This window comes from Schistocerca cancellata, chromosome 3 (assembly GCF_023864275.1).
Source record: "Schistocerca cancellata isolate TAMUIC-IGC-003103 chromosome 3, iqSchCanc2.1, whole genome shotgun sequence".
Lineage (NCBI taxonomy): Eukaryota > Metazoa > Arthropoda > Insecta > Orthoptera > Acrididae > Schistocerca > Schistocerca cancellata.
Genome location: NC_064628.1, coordinates 240,925,333 through 240,938,367, shown reverse-complemented (window position 1 = coordinate 240,938,367; position 13,035 = coordinate 240,925,333). Strand labels below are relative to the sequence as shown.

General features: G+C 40.9%; 1 protein-coding gene across 1 annotated transcript in view; it reads right to left on the bottom strand.

Annotated features, from left to right (window-relative positions):
* Positions 1-13,035, bottom strand: part of LOC126174873 (selenocysteine lyase-like) — a 181,726-nt gene that overhangs the window by 76,637 nt on the left and 92,054 nt on the right. Inside the window, exon 5 of the mRNA XM_049921285.1 lies at positions 2,846-2,990. Within this exon, the coding sequence (XP_049777242.1) occupies positions 2,846-2,990 (145 nt within the window). The remainder of the gene's footprint in view (positions 1-2,845; positions 2,991-13,035) is intronic.

Genomic DNA, 13,035 nt, shown 5'->3' with positions numbered 1-13,035 from the left:
AACTAATTTCAAAGCTAATGACATCATAACAGAAAACCATCATTTTCAGATATAGCTGGGAGAAATTATCATCAGAAACTTAGAACAATACAAGACATTAAAATGCTAGACATCCTTTTGTATTTTACAAAGGGATGTTCACCTGTGACAATGCTGTAATGATATATCAGTAGAAGTGCTGCAGTATGGCCAACTATACAGACTGGGATATATGACTTTGACATCAGTTCTAAGACAGAATGAGTGCCAAACAGCAAATAGGCTACCACATGAAGCATTGTGAGTATACAATGTGACTGAGATCTTGTGAGCTTGAGAATCACTGAAGCCTATAATAATTTGACAGCATGTATGTTCTTGAGTTAGACAATTCCATTCTGCATGCATTATTTTTATGACTAGTATACTTGTCTTCTTTGGGTGTTCAAAACAGTGCCTTATGCAAGCTCAGAGCAGCAGAGGAAGATGATTACGTCTGCCATCAGAATAGTATGCATATCAAATGTAATCATTAATTCAGCTAGGAATTTTAAAAAAATTATCAATTACAATCATAAAATGTCTTAATTTCATGACAGGTTGATCTGTTTTCTTCAAACTATTCCTCCAAATGTCTTAGCAATAATTAATAGTGTTGCCTTGAAATTTCCCATCGCCACAAGAGATGATGATAATGTTTGGTTTGCGGGGCACTCAACTGTGCAGTACAAATTCCCAATCTTTACCCAGTCCAATCTCGCCACTTTCATGAATGATGATGGAATGACAAGGACAACACGAACACCCAGGTGGAGAAAATACCCAACCTGGCAGGGAATCGAACCCAGGACCCCCTGATCCAGAGGCAGCAATGCTAGCCACTAGATCACGAGCTGCGGACATGGCCACAAAAGAGAACAATACTGTTAGATATATCAAATCAGTCAAATGATAAGTACTACTGTAAACAACTCATATGTTGCTCCAAATATACTATATGCCTATTAACCAACATCTTGGTCCCAAATGCATCATATGTCAGACTTCTTAGCTCTTTCGCAGCTGCAAGGGCCAAACATCTTAGGGGCCAACCATATTGTGCACCTGGCCAGCACACAGCTGACTCAGCCCAACGACAGCTGCAGGCTGCGTCCACATGCCAGCATACATAGAACCACTCTTCAATAATAATACTTATAAAATCGGTACCAAACGTTATGGTCACAATGGTTACTGTTCTGATAATCACAAAAAAGAGCTTCAAAACTGATCTACACTTTCTGTTGTAAGTTTATTCTGCCAGGAGAAAAAATTGTTTTAGAAAAATGATTAGAATTGTTTATTTTGTAATTGAAAAATTCTGTGGCTTGAGATTTACCCAATCTATAACCTATAATCTATTAAAATTTCATTAACATCAGGCAAATATGTTTCACGACAAATAGTTTTAAAGTGAGGATTTTCTAGCGAAGATGACCAAAACCCTCACATTTCTTACTACACTCATAAATATCTAATAATTACTGAACTTTTAAAATCAAATAATCCCATATATTTTATGCAGAACTAAACAAGAAAAATATTGGTGTAACACATTTTGACAGGTCTGTTGGTTTAACTGCAATTAATGCCTCCATAAAAAAAAATCTGAAAATCGGCATCCACTGGCTTTCTGCTTGCCATTTTCTCTTTAATCTCATCACCTTCTGTACAATTTGGTTTAGTGGTTTCCTATCCTCATTTTTTATGCAAGCTTTGGACTTCCGCTGTCAGAGTTTAAAACAATTTTTTCCTTTTACTATTTTTTCTTTCCATTTTCTTCGAATACACACAGTTACTGAAACAACTTACTATTTCTGTAGTGTGTGTTACTTCTCAGTACACAGCACATTCTTTGCAGCTTATGTGTGTCTTTTTCATTATGAGTTAGCAGGACGTACTACACAGCATCTTTAGGAAATCTCCTTTGTCCCCATTACTCCAAGGAACCCTGGATAATGTTTTTTATTTTGCAATCAAAATGAAGTTTCTTCTTTTGGTATCCAAGGGATCTCAGATTTGTGTGTCTGTCCATGATATTTATCGAGCAACTGGTGGATTAGTTCCAAGCAGAATCTTGCCAGTGGCATCTTCTGTTGCTTTTGTATTTAAAAAATGTTTTTTCATTCAGCACAGGCAAGTCAATCAAATGAAAGGATGCTTTCTTGCATCACTTCACTGTCTGTCAGGTGCAGAAATTAACAGCATGTCTGTCTTAACAGCACCCATTGACTTACAGCAAACTACACAAGTGGGTTCCATTTATTTTGGCCTGTTTTATGTTTTTTTTCTGCCTCAAAAAAATTTCAGCATTTTACAGTTCAAAGAATCCAGACTTCTTCGTTGCCCATTCATTTTAGTGCCAACAGTGTTCCACAGGACTTTAATCGTATTTCCCATTTTGTCTGTCTGTCAGAGAATAAGGGTAAATGTTGCCTGTTTTTGCATGCTGTTCCAATGGAGATTGTAAATTTCTCTTGGAACCACAGGAGTAATTTGGGGTTCAAACACCAATCGTCACATGGTATGACCTTGGTTGACATATGGCAATAATAAACTCACAACACTGCCTGATTTTCCCAATTCAGCATTTCCGTATCCTAATTTCACGGTGGTGCTAGTGTAGTAAATGTAATCTAGAATATAACTGCTCTGTATGTCACAAAGGACTAAAATTTTAATGTACACTGCTATATTTCTTCAGTATATTCTGCTTAAATAAAAGCTTTCCTTTAAAAAATAATACTGTCATCTACCACTAAGTTTTCAAACAGGAATTTAAGAATGTACCCATACATAGAGGCGACACTTCCATTGTCAGTTTTACCTTGTGGCCAACTACTGTGAGGTAATCAACATTCAGGGTTTCAAAATTTACTGAAATTTTGCCAATACCCTGAGCAGCATCTGTGTGCAATAATATCTGTGGCAAGCAAATATTCGCTCTATCAGCATTGATTTTTTTCAAATACCTGAAAGCAAGAAAATAAATGTTCTGATTTGTACACAAAAATTTCAAAATTAATAATTCATATAGCAAAAAACTATTAAAAGAATTAACAAAAAACTGCAGAAAGTAACACAGACTTGGTAAGCAGACCACTGTGTTAATTTCTCCCTCATAAAACATCACTGAAAATGCTTTTGTTTAGAATGTAGTTTAATAGCTGTAGAAATACTTTAAGCTATAAATTTACAATCTGAGATGAATACTCTCTGTATTCAGTAATTCTTTAAATAACATTACATTTCCACCTACTCAACCATCATAATGGAAACAAAACAGCAGTACTGCGAACAGCATCCATACTGTGTTTAGCATATATATAGAATGTTTTCAAGTAATATTGAGAAAATATTAGAAGCAGGAAGAAAAGGTGAAGAGGCACATAGAAGAGGTTTACTTATGTAGGCTAGACAATGTAACAAAATATAAATTTAATACAAAGAAGAAATCATAGCATATACTGCCAGTGTTTGACGAATGCCAACTGTGTACTGAAATGTAAGGGACTTATGTTTAGAAAGCCCATAAATAATGTGAGCCAGCAGTCAGTTGGCTGCTTATACTGACACTAAAATGGTACACAAAGACAGAACACCTGACTGATCCTGTACTTATAAATACTTTTGGATTAAAGACCACTCATCAGAATGCAACAGTGTTGAGTTGTCGATGGAGAAAGGGGGCGAGGCTGCTACCTTCCAGAACACTCCTCTTTTACGAGCCAGTGTACAGCGCATGCATGCCGCCCACCGCCCCCCCCCCCCCCTCCTCGCATTTTGACAGCTGCCATCCCTTGCACAACAAAAAATCCATCCCACACAGCAAACTCACTTGTGGATGAAGTACCTGCAGTGACAACTCCCTTGCTCAGTAAGTTGGAGAACTTTATCCGACAGGCAATAACCTCCAAATCTATTTCACAAACAGATTTTCCAAGTCATATCCTCACAACCCCAACTCTCCCACCACCCTCAAGAATCAGCTACAAAGTAGTGCACACCTCCCTCCCCCTCGTCACCCATTATCACCCTGGACTGGAACAACTGAACTGTATTTAATTATCTCTCAATCACATCATGAAATGAGGGACACCCAATCCAACATCCATCCCACCCTCCCAAAGTGGTGTTCCATCACCCACGCAAACTACACCACATTCTAGTCCATCCCTGTACCACATTCACTCCCAACCTCTTGACACAGGTATCATACCCTGGTGGAAGACAAATGTGTGAGAACTGCCCAGTCCACCCATCCTGCACTTTCTATTCTAGCCCTGTCGCAGGCTTACCGTACCCAATCAGAGATCAGGCCACCTGTGAAAGCAGCTAAATTTTATACCAGACCTGCTGCAAACACTGCACAGCTTTTTATGTCAGTGTGATTACCAACCAGTTGGCCACCACCAAACTGTTGCCAAGAATGAAGTTGACCATCTAGTGGTACAACATAAAGATGAGCACATCACCCTCAATTTCAGGCCATCTGGCTCCTTCCCTCCACCATTAGCTTCTCTCAACTACATAGATGGGAGTTATCCTTACAACACATCCTTCACTCCCATAAACATCTTGACCTCAATCTCAGCTGACCTACTGTCCCCACTCCCTCCATTCAAGTTTCCCCTTCCTCTATCCTGTCATATTTTCACAATTCACATCTCCAAGTCACCTTCAGCATGTGTCACTCCCCTACAAAAGTGTATCACATGCACTGCCTCTATTCTATACTTATATTTTTTTTCTTTTTTGTATATGTGATCTATTTCTTTCACAGTTCTTGTCAATCTCCAGTTTTGGTTTCAGGCTCATCTGATGCTCTAATGAAACAATAATTCATTTTGTACACAGGCTTTTTGTATGTGTATGCATTTCCATTATCTCACCTAACAATTCTGCACTGAAGCAAAGAACATCAAACTGATGTCTCCTTCCAACTTCTCTCTCCCCTGCTACTGCCTATGATGAATCCTTATTATTTCATCTTAACTATGACGGAAATATTTAAAACTGATGTATCTGATAATGGAGTAATGAATAAAATCCATCTTCAGGAAATCATTATTTTCATTAATGTAAAATTCATTTTGAATCCTGTATGCTAATCTTCATCTGGTACTTAAAAGTCACCACATACTCTTATGTACATTTGTATTAATAGCTGCTCCAGGCAAAAGATGTCTTTTCTTGGTGCTGCACATCTTTGTGATTTTGGCTGAGATAAACTGACACTGCAATGTTAATATTTGGCACGCCGGTGAAGAAGTTGCACAGAATCAGCTAAGTAAAATGTCTGGGTAATTAGCACGTTTATTTATATGTAAAAGCAATATCACTTTTTTTTTTGTGTGAGACAGCATGTGCCAGATTGATGAGCCAATTTGAAATTCTAGATTCACAAATTTTTTTGTTTGTGTCACTTCTGCATAATATTTCATTAATTGTAGCAATACTCGTTTGCAATGGTATTTTGAACATTTTCATTTAAAATTTTTGAAAACAGTAGGACTATCCTCATTCAAAACAATCATTCTCTAATTTCATGGTATAATTATGTGAGATATGTAATTTTTGATAATTTTTGGATGTTTAGAAAACTATATTTTTGAAAATTTTTGTAAGTTACAGAGCTGTGGTTAACTTATTTTGTAGTACATCAGTTTTGTGATTCATAGTTACTGCTAAAGAATACATCATACTGAATTTAAATGTATATCAATGCAAATAAACATACATTTTTGAGAACTTTTGGAAATTACAATTGTCCTGTGCATAAACTAATTCATAATAAATCAGCATGTGTGATTTAATTACTCTAGCACATATTGTAACAAACATTGTGTTACATTTAGTTTCTCCTTTCGTGAGAATTATGTACTATCTACATTTATTGTAATTAACTCTATTTCTGAGTTTGTTAGCAACTATAACTACCTCAAAAAGTTTAGAAAACTAGTAATTTTACCACAGGTTTTCTTGTTGTCTTAACAGCTTCAATTATTTCACGGAATTACTAATTTTTTAGCTCAGCAGATTAGAAGATAGTCAGCAGGATTGGTTTGAAGTTATTTGTTCACTATGCTGTAAAACACTGCACCAGCCACAATGCAGCCCAAACGTGAATACTGTTTTCGAACACAGGATGAGTTAGTTGGCATTCACAAGCAGCTGGAAATTGCCCCGACCACTGTCAAACAATTGGCAGCTGTTGTGAATCGGTGCACCAGAAGAGAGTCATGTACCAGGACCTAACGTACCTAAGTTAACTCGAGTACTATCCTCACCTGTGGATCCTGTCTCCTCTGTGGGCGAACAGCATCTGTCATTCCCCACTCACTTCACTGCAAGTGGTGTGTCAACGGTAGTTCTAGGTGTCCTGTACAAGGTACACAGGGACCAGGGAGGACTCAGGGTGTTATAGCAATCCCTTTAACCAAAAGGTCAGGCAAAATTTACCAGGCAGGATGAGAAGGAAAGTCTGGTCATTGGGGACAGTACTGGACAAGATTTGAAAACCTGAGAGCTTAAATGTGGAAGACAGGATAATATTCAAAACAGAAATTACTGCTAAAACATCATGCACAAGTTAATAAGAGTGAAAACCTAAGTGCATTTAACGTAACAGAGGTGGGAGGTGAATGGTAAGAAATAGGCAGGTCAGGAAATGAAACCTATGAAAAACCAAACTGTGCGAAGAAAGGAGTAGCTACAGTGAAGAAATGCTGAGACAGCAGAAATTAATGTAAATTAAGATCAGGTAGGTGGTGGGCACCAAGGACATGTAGCGCTAGTCCCCACCTGGGGAGTTCCGAGAAACTGGGTGAAGAACCAGATGGTGCGTATGGTGGAACAGGCACTGAGGTCACAACTCTCACATTGTATGGCACACTCTGCAAGAGGTTATTGTGTGCTGCAAGTATACACCCACTGCCTATGCCCATTCAAACTAACTGATAACTTTGTGGTGTGCATGCCGATGTAAAAGGCCGAACAGTGTTTAAATAACAGGTGATATATGATGTGCCATTTCACAGGTGGCTCCCCATTTGATAGCATGCGTTTCGGCACGTACAGGGCTGGTATAGGTGGTGATAGGAGGGCGCTTAGGGCAAGACTTGCAGTGGGGATGGCCACACAGGTAGGAGCCATAGAGTAACTACTTCTTTCTTCAACCCGTTTTAGTTTTCTACATCTTTCATTTTCTGGTCTGCCTATTTTCACTGTCCCCTCTTCCACCTCTTATGTACAATGCACTTAGCTTTTCAGTCTTATTAACATGTGCACTGTGTTTTAGCAGTAATCTCTGTCTTCCATATTATCCTGTCTTCCATCTTCAAGCTCTCAGGTTTCCAAATCTCTTCTGGTGCAGTCCTCATCAATTAGTCTTTCCTTCTCATCCCATCTGGTAAGTCTCCCCTGGCCCATAGTTCTGGGTGACATTTCTGAGATTTACCCCTTTTCCTAAACCTCTCTAGTCCTTTTCCTTACCCCTCTTCCTTCCCCTTAAACCCCTCAGCTGAAAGTAGGTGCCATTGGCGCCAAAAGTTTGCATAATTATAACCTCCTTATATGTGCCACCACTTGGTGTATAGATTTTTTATCTATCCAATTACATTATATTCTCAAAAACTGATTATTTTCATTGTCATATTAACTTTGTTGAAACTTGGTATTTTTTAGCATGTGTTAGCTTTGTAAGATATATCAAATGCAAATTTGCCAGTGAAATTTTTTATAACGGCATAAATTGCTGATCATCTGGACCCAAAATTTTTGTAAGTGACTAGTCCTCAGTATTAAGATTTGAATGAGAGAGTAATGCTCCATGATTTAAGAAATTCATTGCATAATCTCACAGTAACGTAATTCATATTGTGTAAAAGGAAATTTACTTTGAAAGTAACATTTTTGAAATCACCAATCTAACATTTTTCCATGACCTGTTAGAAATGTAAACAGTTATAAAGGCGCACTCATCAAAACGAGGCTTATGAGAAAGATGCATCAAGAGCAGTTATTTGTTATGAAGTATTGCAGAGTCTTTGGATATGCTATGCTGTTGGCTCCACATATGCTTGTGTGTGTACTGTATTTTGTTGCTGTAAATGGGACATTTTATTTGCAACTAAAGTTTTATTTTGGTGTTATTCTCTTGTTTATGTTTTATTGCTACAGTATTACTCTGCAATATTGGGCTACGAGTATCAGTAATTACCAGTCAAAATTACAAAAAATGAACTGAAAACTAAAACAATGAAAAATTTCCAGAATTCTAAAAAATCCTCATGCTTTCCCCGGATTTCTCATGGATGAAAAAATTCCCAGGTTTTTCCTGCATTTCCTGGTTGTCCCAGGGCATATACACCCCGTTTCCACTGAAACGGGAACAGCACCGTGTGATTCACTTTCCCATTGGGAAACATGCTTTGTCCTAGATCAAGAGGATTGATTGATTGATTGATTGATTGGTTGGTTGGTTGGTTGGTTGGTTTAAAGGAGGGGGGAAAGGGAACAAACTGCAAGGTCATCGGTCCCTTGTTCCTGGTAAAATAATTACACAAGGGAAAGAAGGAAAGAAAGGAGATGTACTGCACAATAACAAGAGATTCAAAGAACCAGAAGAACAACAGGAGGACAACCAACACTACTATGAGCAAAATAGGAAAAGAAAACCACAGAGAGAAGCAATAAATAGGTAGAAGCAATAAAAACAAGAGAGCAGATGAACCATGGCTGGCCGACCACGAGAATAAAAGGAAAAGCCAGACACTTTGTGACACATTAAAACATCCAGCCTAAAAATATTAGAGTGGAGAGCACACAGGGACAAAGGACATGCGCAAAACCTTATATTGATAGCTTGTGGGCCGCTCAAGGAGTCAGTATGCAGAAGAAACGACTCCCCAGGGCAAGAACAGATGTGCTCAAGAGCACGAGATACAGCCACCAGCACAGCAGTGAAAATACTGCAGCCATCAGGCAACGAATGCTGTTCAGTATGTCCTCCATGGACATACGCGAAGCCAACACGATTATCAGCCATCGGTGTAAACAACTTCATGGCCTCAGTACATGTCAAGAATCAAGAGTAAGTGGCAGCAGAGAGCTGCGGGGTTAACTAAGTCCTCAGGCCCAGGTGAAGCTGCGGCCTAGGTGTACACCAAGGAGGTGTACTTAAATGGACCTCAATTATAGGTGGTAAAGGCGAGGAATTCAGTTCGGAAAGAAGGGATCAGACAGGAACTGCAATTGGAACCCTGACCTGGGCCGCCGATGTGGGAGATGAACCGCTGTGGGTGGGAAAAGGAGACGGTAATTTGGATGTGCAGGAGAACTACAAACCTGTGCAACGTAACTGGCCAGCAGTTGTGCATGCCTAACCTGCAATGGAGGGACTCTGGCCTCCACCAGACGGTGGTTACCAGAATCATCCTAAGAGCTCCTGCCGCTAAGCGAGTGCCACAGCGGTGCACTGGGTCGAGTAATCACAATGCTGAGGGCGCCACCAAACCACAAACCAGATTCCCACAGTCAAGGCAGAATGGAACACGGGCTCTGTAGAGCTGCAGCAGCATAGAGCAATCTGCACCCCAAATGGTGTTGCTCAGGCAGTGGAGGGCATTATGGCACTGCCAGCACTTCCGCTTAAGCTGACGAAGGTGAGGAAGCCAAGTTAATTGGGTGTCCCAACCATTCCTAAGAATCGATATGTCTACACTACATTGAGTGGATCGTTGTTAAGGTAAAGTTCTGGTTCTGGATGAACGGTATGATGCTGACAGAAGTGTATAACATACAACTTTGCAACCAAAAACTGGAAACCATGGGCTAGAGCCCATGACAGAGCCTTCTGGATGGCTCCCTGTAGGTGCCGCTCAGCAACACCAGTATTGGTGGAGCAGTACAAAATGCAGAAGTCGTCTACATACAGAGAAGGTGAGACAGACGGCCCTAAAGCTGCTGCTAGACCATTAATGGCCACTAAAGATAGAGATACACTCAATACAGAGCCCTGTGGGACCCCATTCTCCTGGATATGGGGGTAATTATGGGAGGCACCAACTACGACACTGAAAGTACGAAGCACCAGGAAATTTTGGATGAAAATCAGGAGCGGGTCTCTGAGAGCCTGCTTGTATAATGCGGCAAGGATATGATGTCGCCAGGTCATGTCATACGCTTTTCGTAAATCAAAAAAGACGGCAACCAAGTGTTTGCATCTGGAAAAGGCTGTTGGGATGGCAGACTCAAAGGACACAAGATTATCAGTGGTAGAGTGACCCTGGCAGAAGCTGCCTTGACATGGAGCCAGCAGGCCACATGACTCCAGGACCCAACCGAACCGCCAACACGCACTATGTTCCAGCAGCTTACAAAGAACATTGGTGAGACTGATGGGCCGATTGCATTGGTAGATAACACACCATTTATGTTAACACCGGGATCACCACGAAGAGACCATGAGGATAAAATCAGAGAGATTAGAGCCCACACAGAGGCATACCGACCATCTTTCTTTCGACGAACAATATGAGACTGGAATAGAAGGGATAACCAATAGAGGTACTCAAAGTACCTTCCGCCACACACTGTCAGGTGGTTTGCGGAGTATGGATGTAGATATAGATGTAGAACACCTTTTGGGGTCTGGTACCCAAAAACACGTTTGATCCTTGCCCAGACTTGGGAAGGTGATATATGGCACCCAATGGTCGAGACCTCTCTCTCCCAACACTCCTGCTTCCGTCGTCTGATGTTGTTGTTGTTGTGGTCTTCAGTCCTGAGACTGGTTTGATGCAGCTCTCCATGCTACTCTATCCTGTGCAAGCTTCTTCATCTCCCAGTACCTACTGCAACCTACATCCTTCTGAATCTGCTTAGTGTATTGATCTCTTGGTCTCCCTCTACGATTTTTACCCTCCACGCTGCCCTCCAATGCTAAATTTGTGATCCCTCGATGCCTCAGAACATGTCCTACCAACCGATCCCTTCTTCTAGTCAAGTTGTGCCACAAACTTCTCTTCTCCCCAATCCTATTCAGTACCTCCTCATTAGTTACGTGATCTACCCACCTTATCTTCAGCATTCTTCTGTAGCACCACATTTCGAAAGCTTCTATTCTCTTCTTGTCCAAACTAGTTATCGTCCATGTCTCACTTCCATACATGGCTACACTCCATACAAATACTTTCAGAAACGACTTCCTGACACCTAAATCTATATTCGATGTTAACAAATTTCTCTTCTTGAGAAACGCTTTCCTTCCCATTGCCAGTCTACATTTTATATCCTCTCTACTTCGACCATCATCGGTTATTTTACTCCCTAAATAGCAAAACTCCTTTACTACTTTAAGTGTCTCATTTCCTAATCTAATTCCCTCAGCATCACCCGACTTAATTTGACTACATTCCATTATCCTCGTTTTGCTTTTGTTGATGTTCATCTTATATCCTCCTTTCAAGACACTGTCCATTCCGTTCAACTGCTCTTCCAAGTCCTTTGCTGTCTCTGACAGAATTACAATGTCATCGGCGAACCTCAAAGTTTTTACTTCTTCTCCATGAATATTAATACCTACTCCGAATTTTTCTTTTGTTTCCTTTACTGCTTGCTCAATATACAGATTGAATAACATCGGGGAGAGGCTACAACCCTGTCTCACTCCTTTCCCAATCACTGCTTCCCTTTCATGCCCCTCGACTCTTATAACTGCCATCTGGTTTCTGTACAAATTGTAAATAGCCTTTCGCTCCCTGTATTTTACCCCTGCCACCTTCAGAATTTGAAAGAGAGTATTCCAGTCAACATTGTCAAAAGCTTTCTCTAAGTCTACAAATGCTAGAAACGTAGGTTTGCCTTTTCTTAATCTTTCTTCCAAGATAAGTCGTAAGGTCAGTATTGCCTCACGTGTCGTCTGATAAGTTGGCAAATACGGGCACAGAGCCATTTAAAGGCTATTAGGTGCTCCAGGGAATGGTGCTGCTTATGCTGCTGCAGAGCTCGTCAATGGTCCTTAATTGCTTCAGCGACTTCCAGTGACCACCAAGGGACTGCCTTTCGCCGGGGGCACCCTAAAGAGCGAAGGATCACATTTTCTGCTGCAGAAAGGATTGTTGTAGTCATCTGCTCAACCATCATATCTATGTTCCCATGTGGTGGAGATTCAACGATGACAGCAGAGGTGAAAGTTTCCCAGTCCACCTTGTTTAAAGCCCATCTGTGCAGGCGTCCGTGGGTCTGATGCCGGGGCAGTGACAGGAAGATGGGGAAGTGGTCACTGCCACACAGGCCGTCATGTGCTCTCCAGTGGATAGATGGGATAAGTCCTGGGCTGCAAATTGATAAACCAATGTCCGAGTAACTACCATGAGCCATACTGAAATGTGTGGCAGTCCCTGTATTTAAGAGGCAGAGGTCAAACTGAGCAGTAAAGTTTCAACATCTCTGCCTCGGCCAGTAAGCACGGTCCCACCCCACAAGGGGTTATGGGCATTAAAATCTCCCAAAAGTAGAACATGTTTAGGGAGTTGATCAGTCACTGCAGCTAATACATTTAAGGGTACTGCACCATATGGAGGAAGATATACATTGCAGACAGTTATGTCTTGAGTTATCCTCATTCTGACAGCCACAGCTTCACGAGGGGTTTGGTTCAAATCAAATGGCTCTGAGCACTATGGGACTCAACATCTTAGGTCATAAGTCCCCTAGAACTTAGAACTACTTAAACCTAACTAACCTAAGGACATCACACACACCCATGCCCGAGGCAGGATTCGAACCTGTGACCGTAGCAGTCCCGCAGTTCCGGACTGCAGCGCCAGAACCGCTAGACCACCGCGGCCGGCCCACGAGGGGTTTGAAGGAGGACAGTTTCACTACAGAGACCGAGTTTAGGACGTAAACGCAAACTCCCCCTGACACTTGATTATAATCACTATGGTTCCTGTAATATCCCTTATAGCCACGGAGAGCAGGGGTCTGCATAGCTGGGAACAACATTTCCTG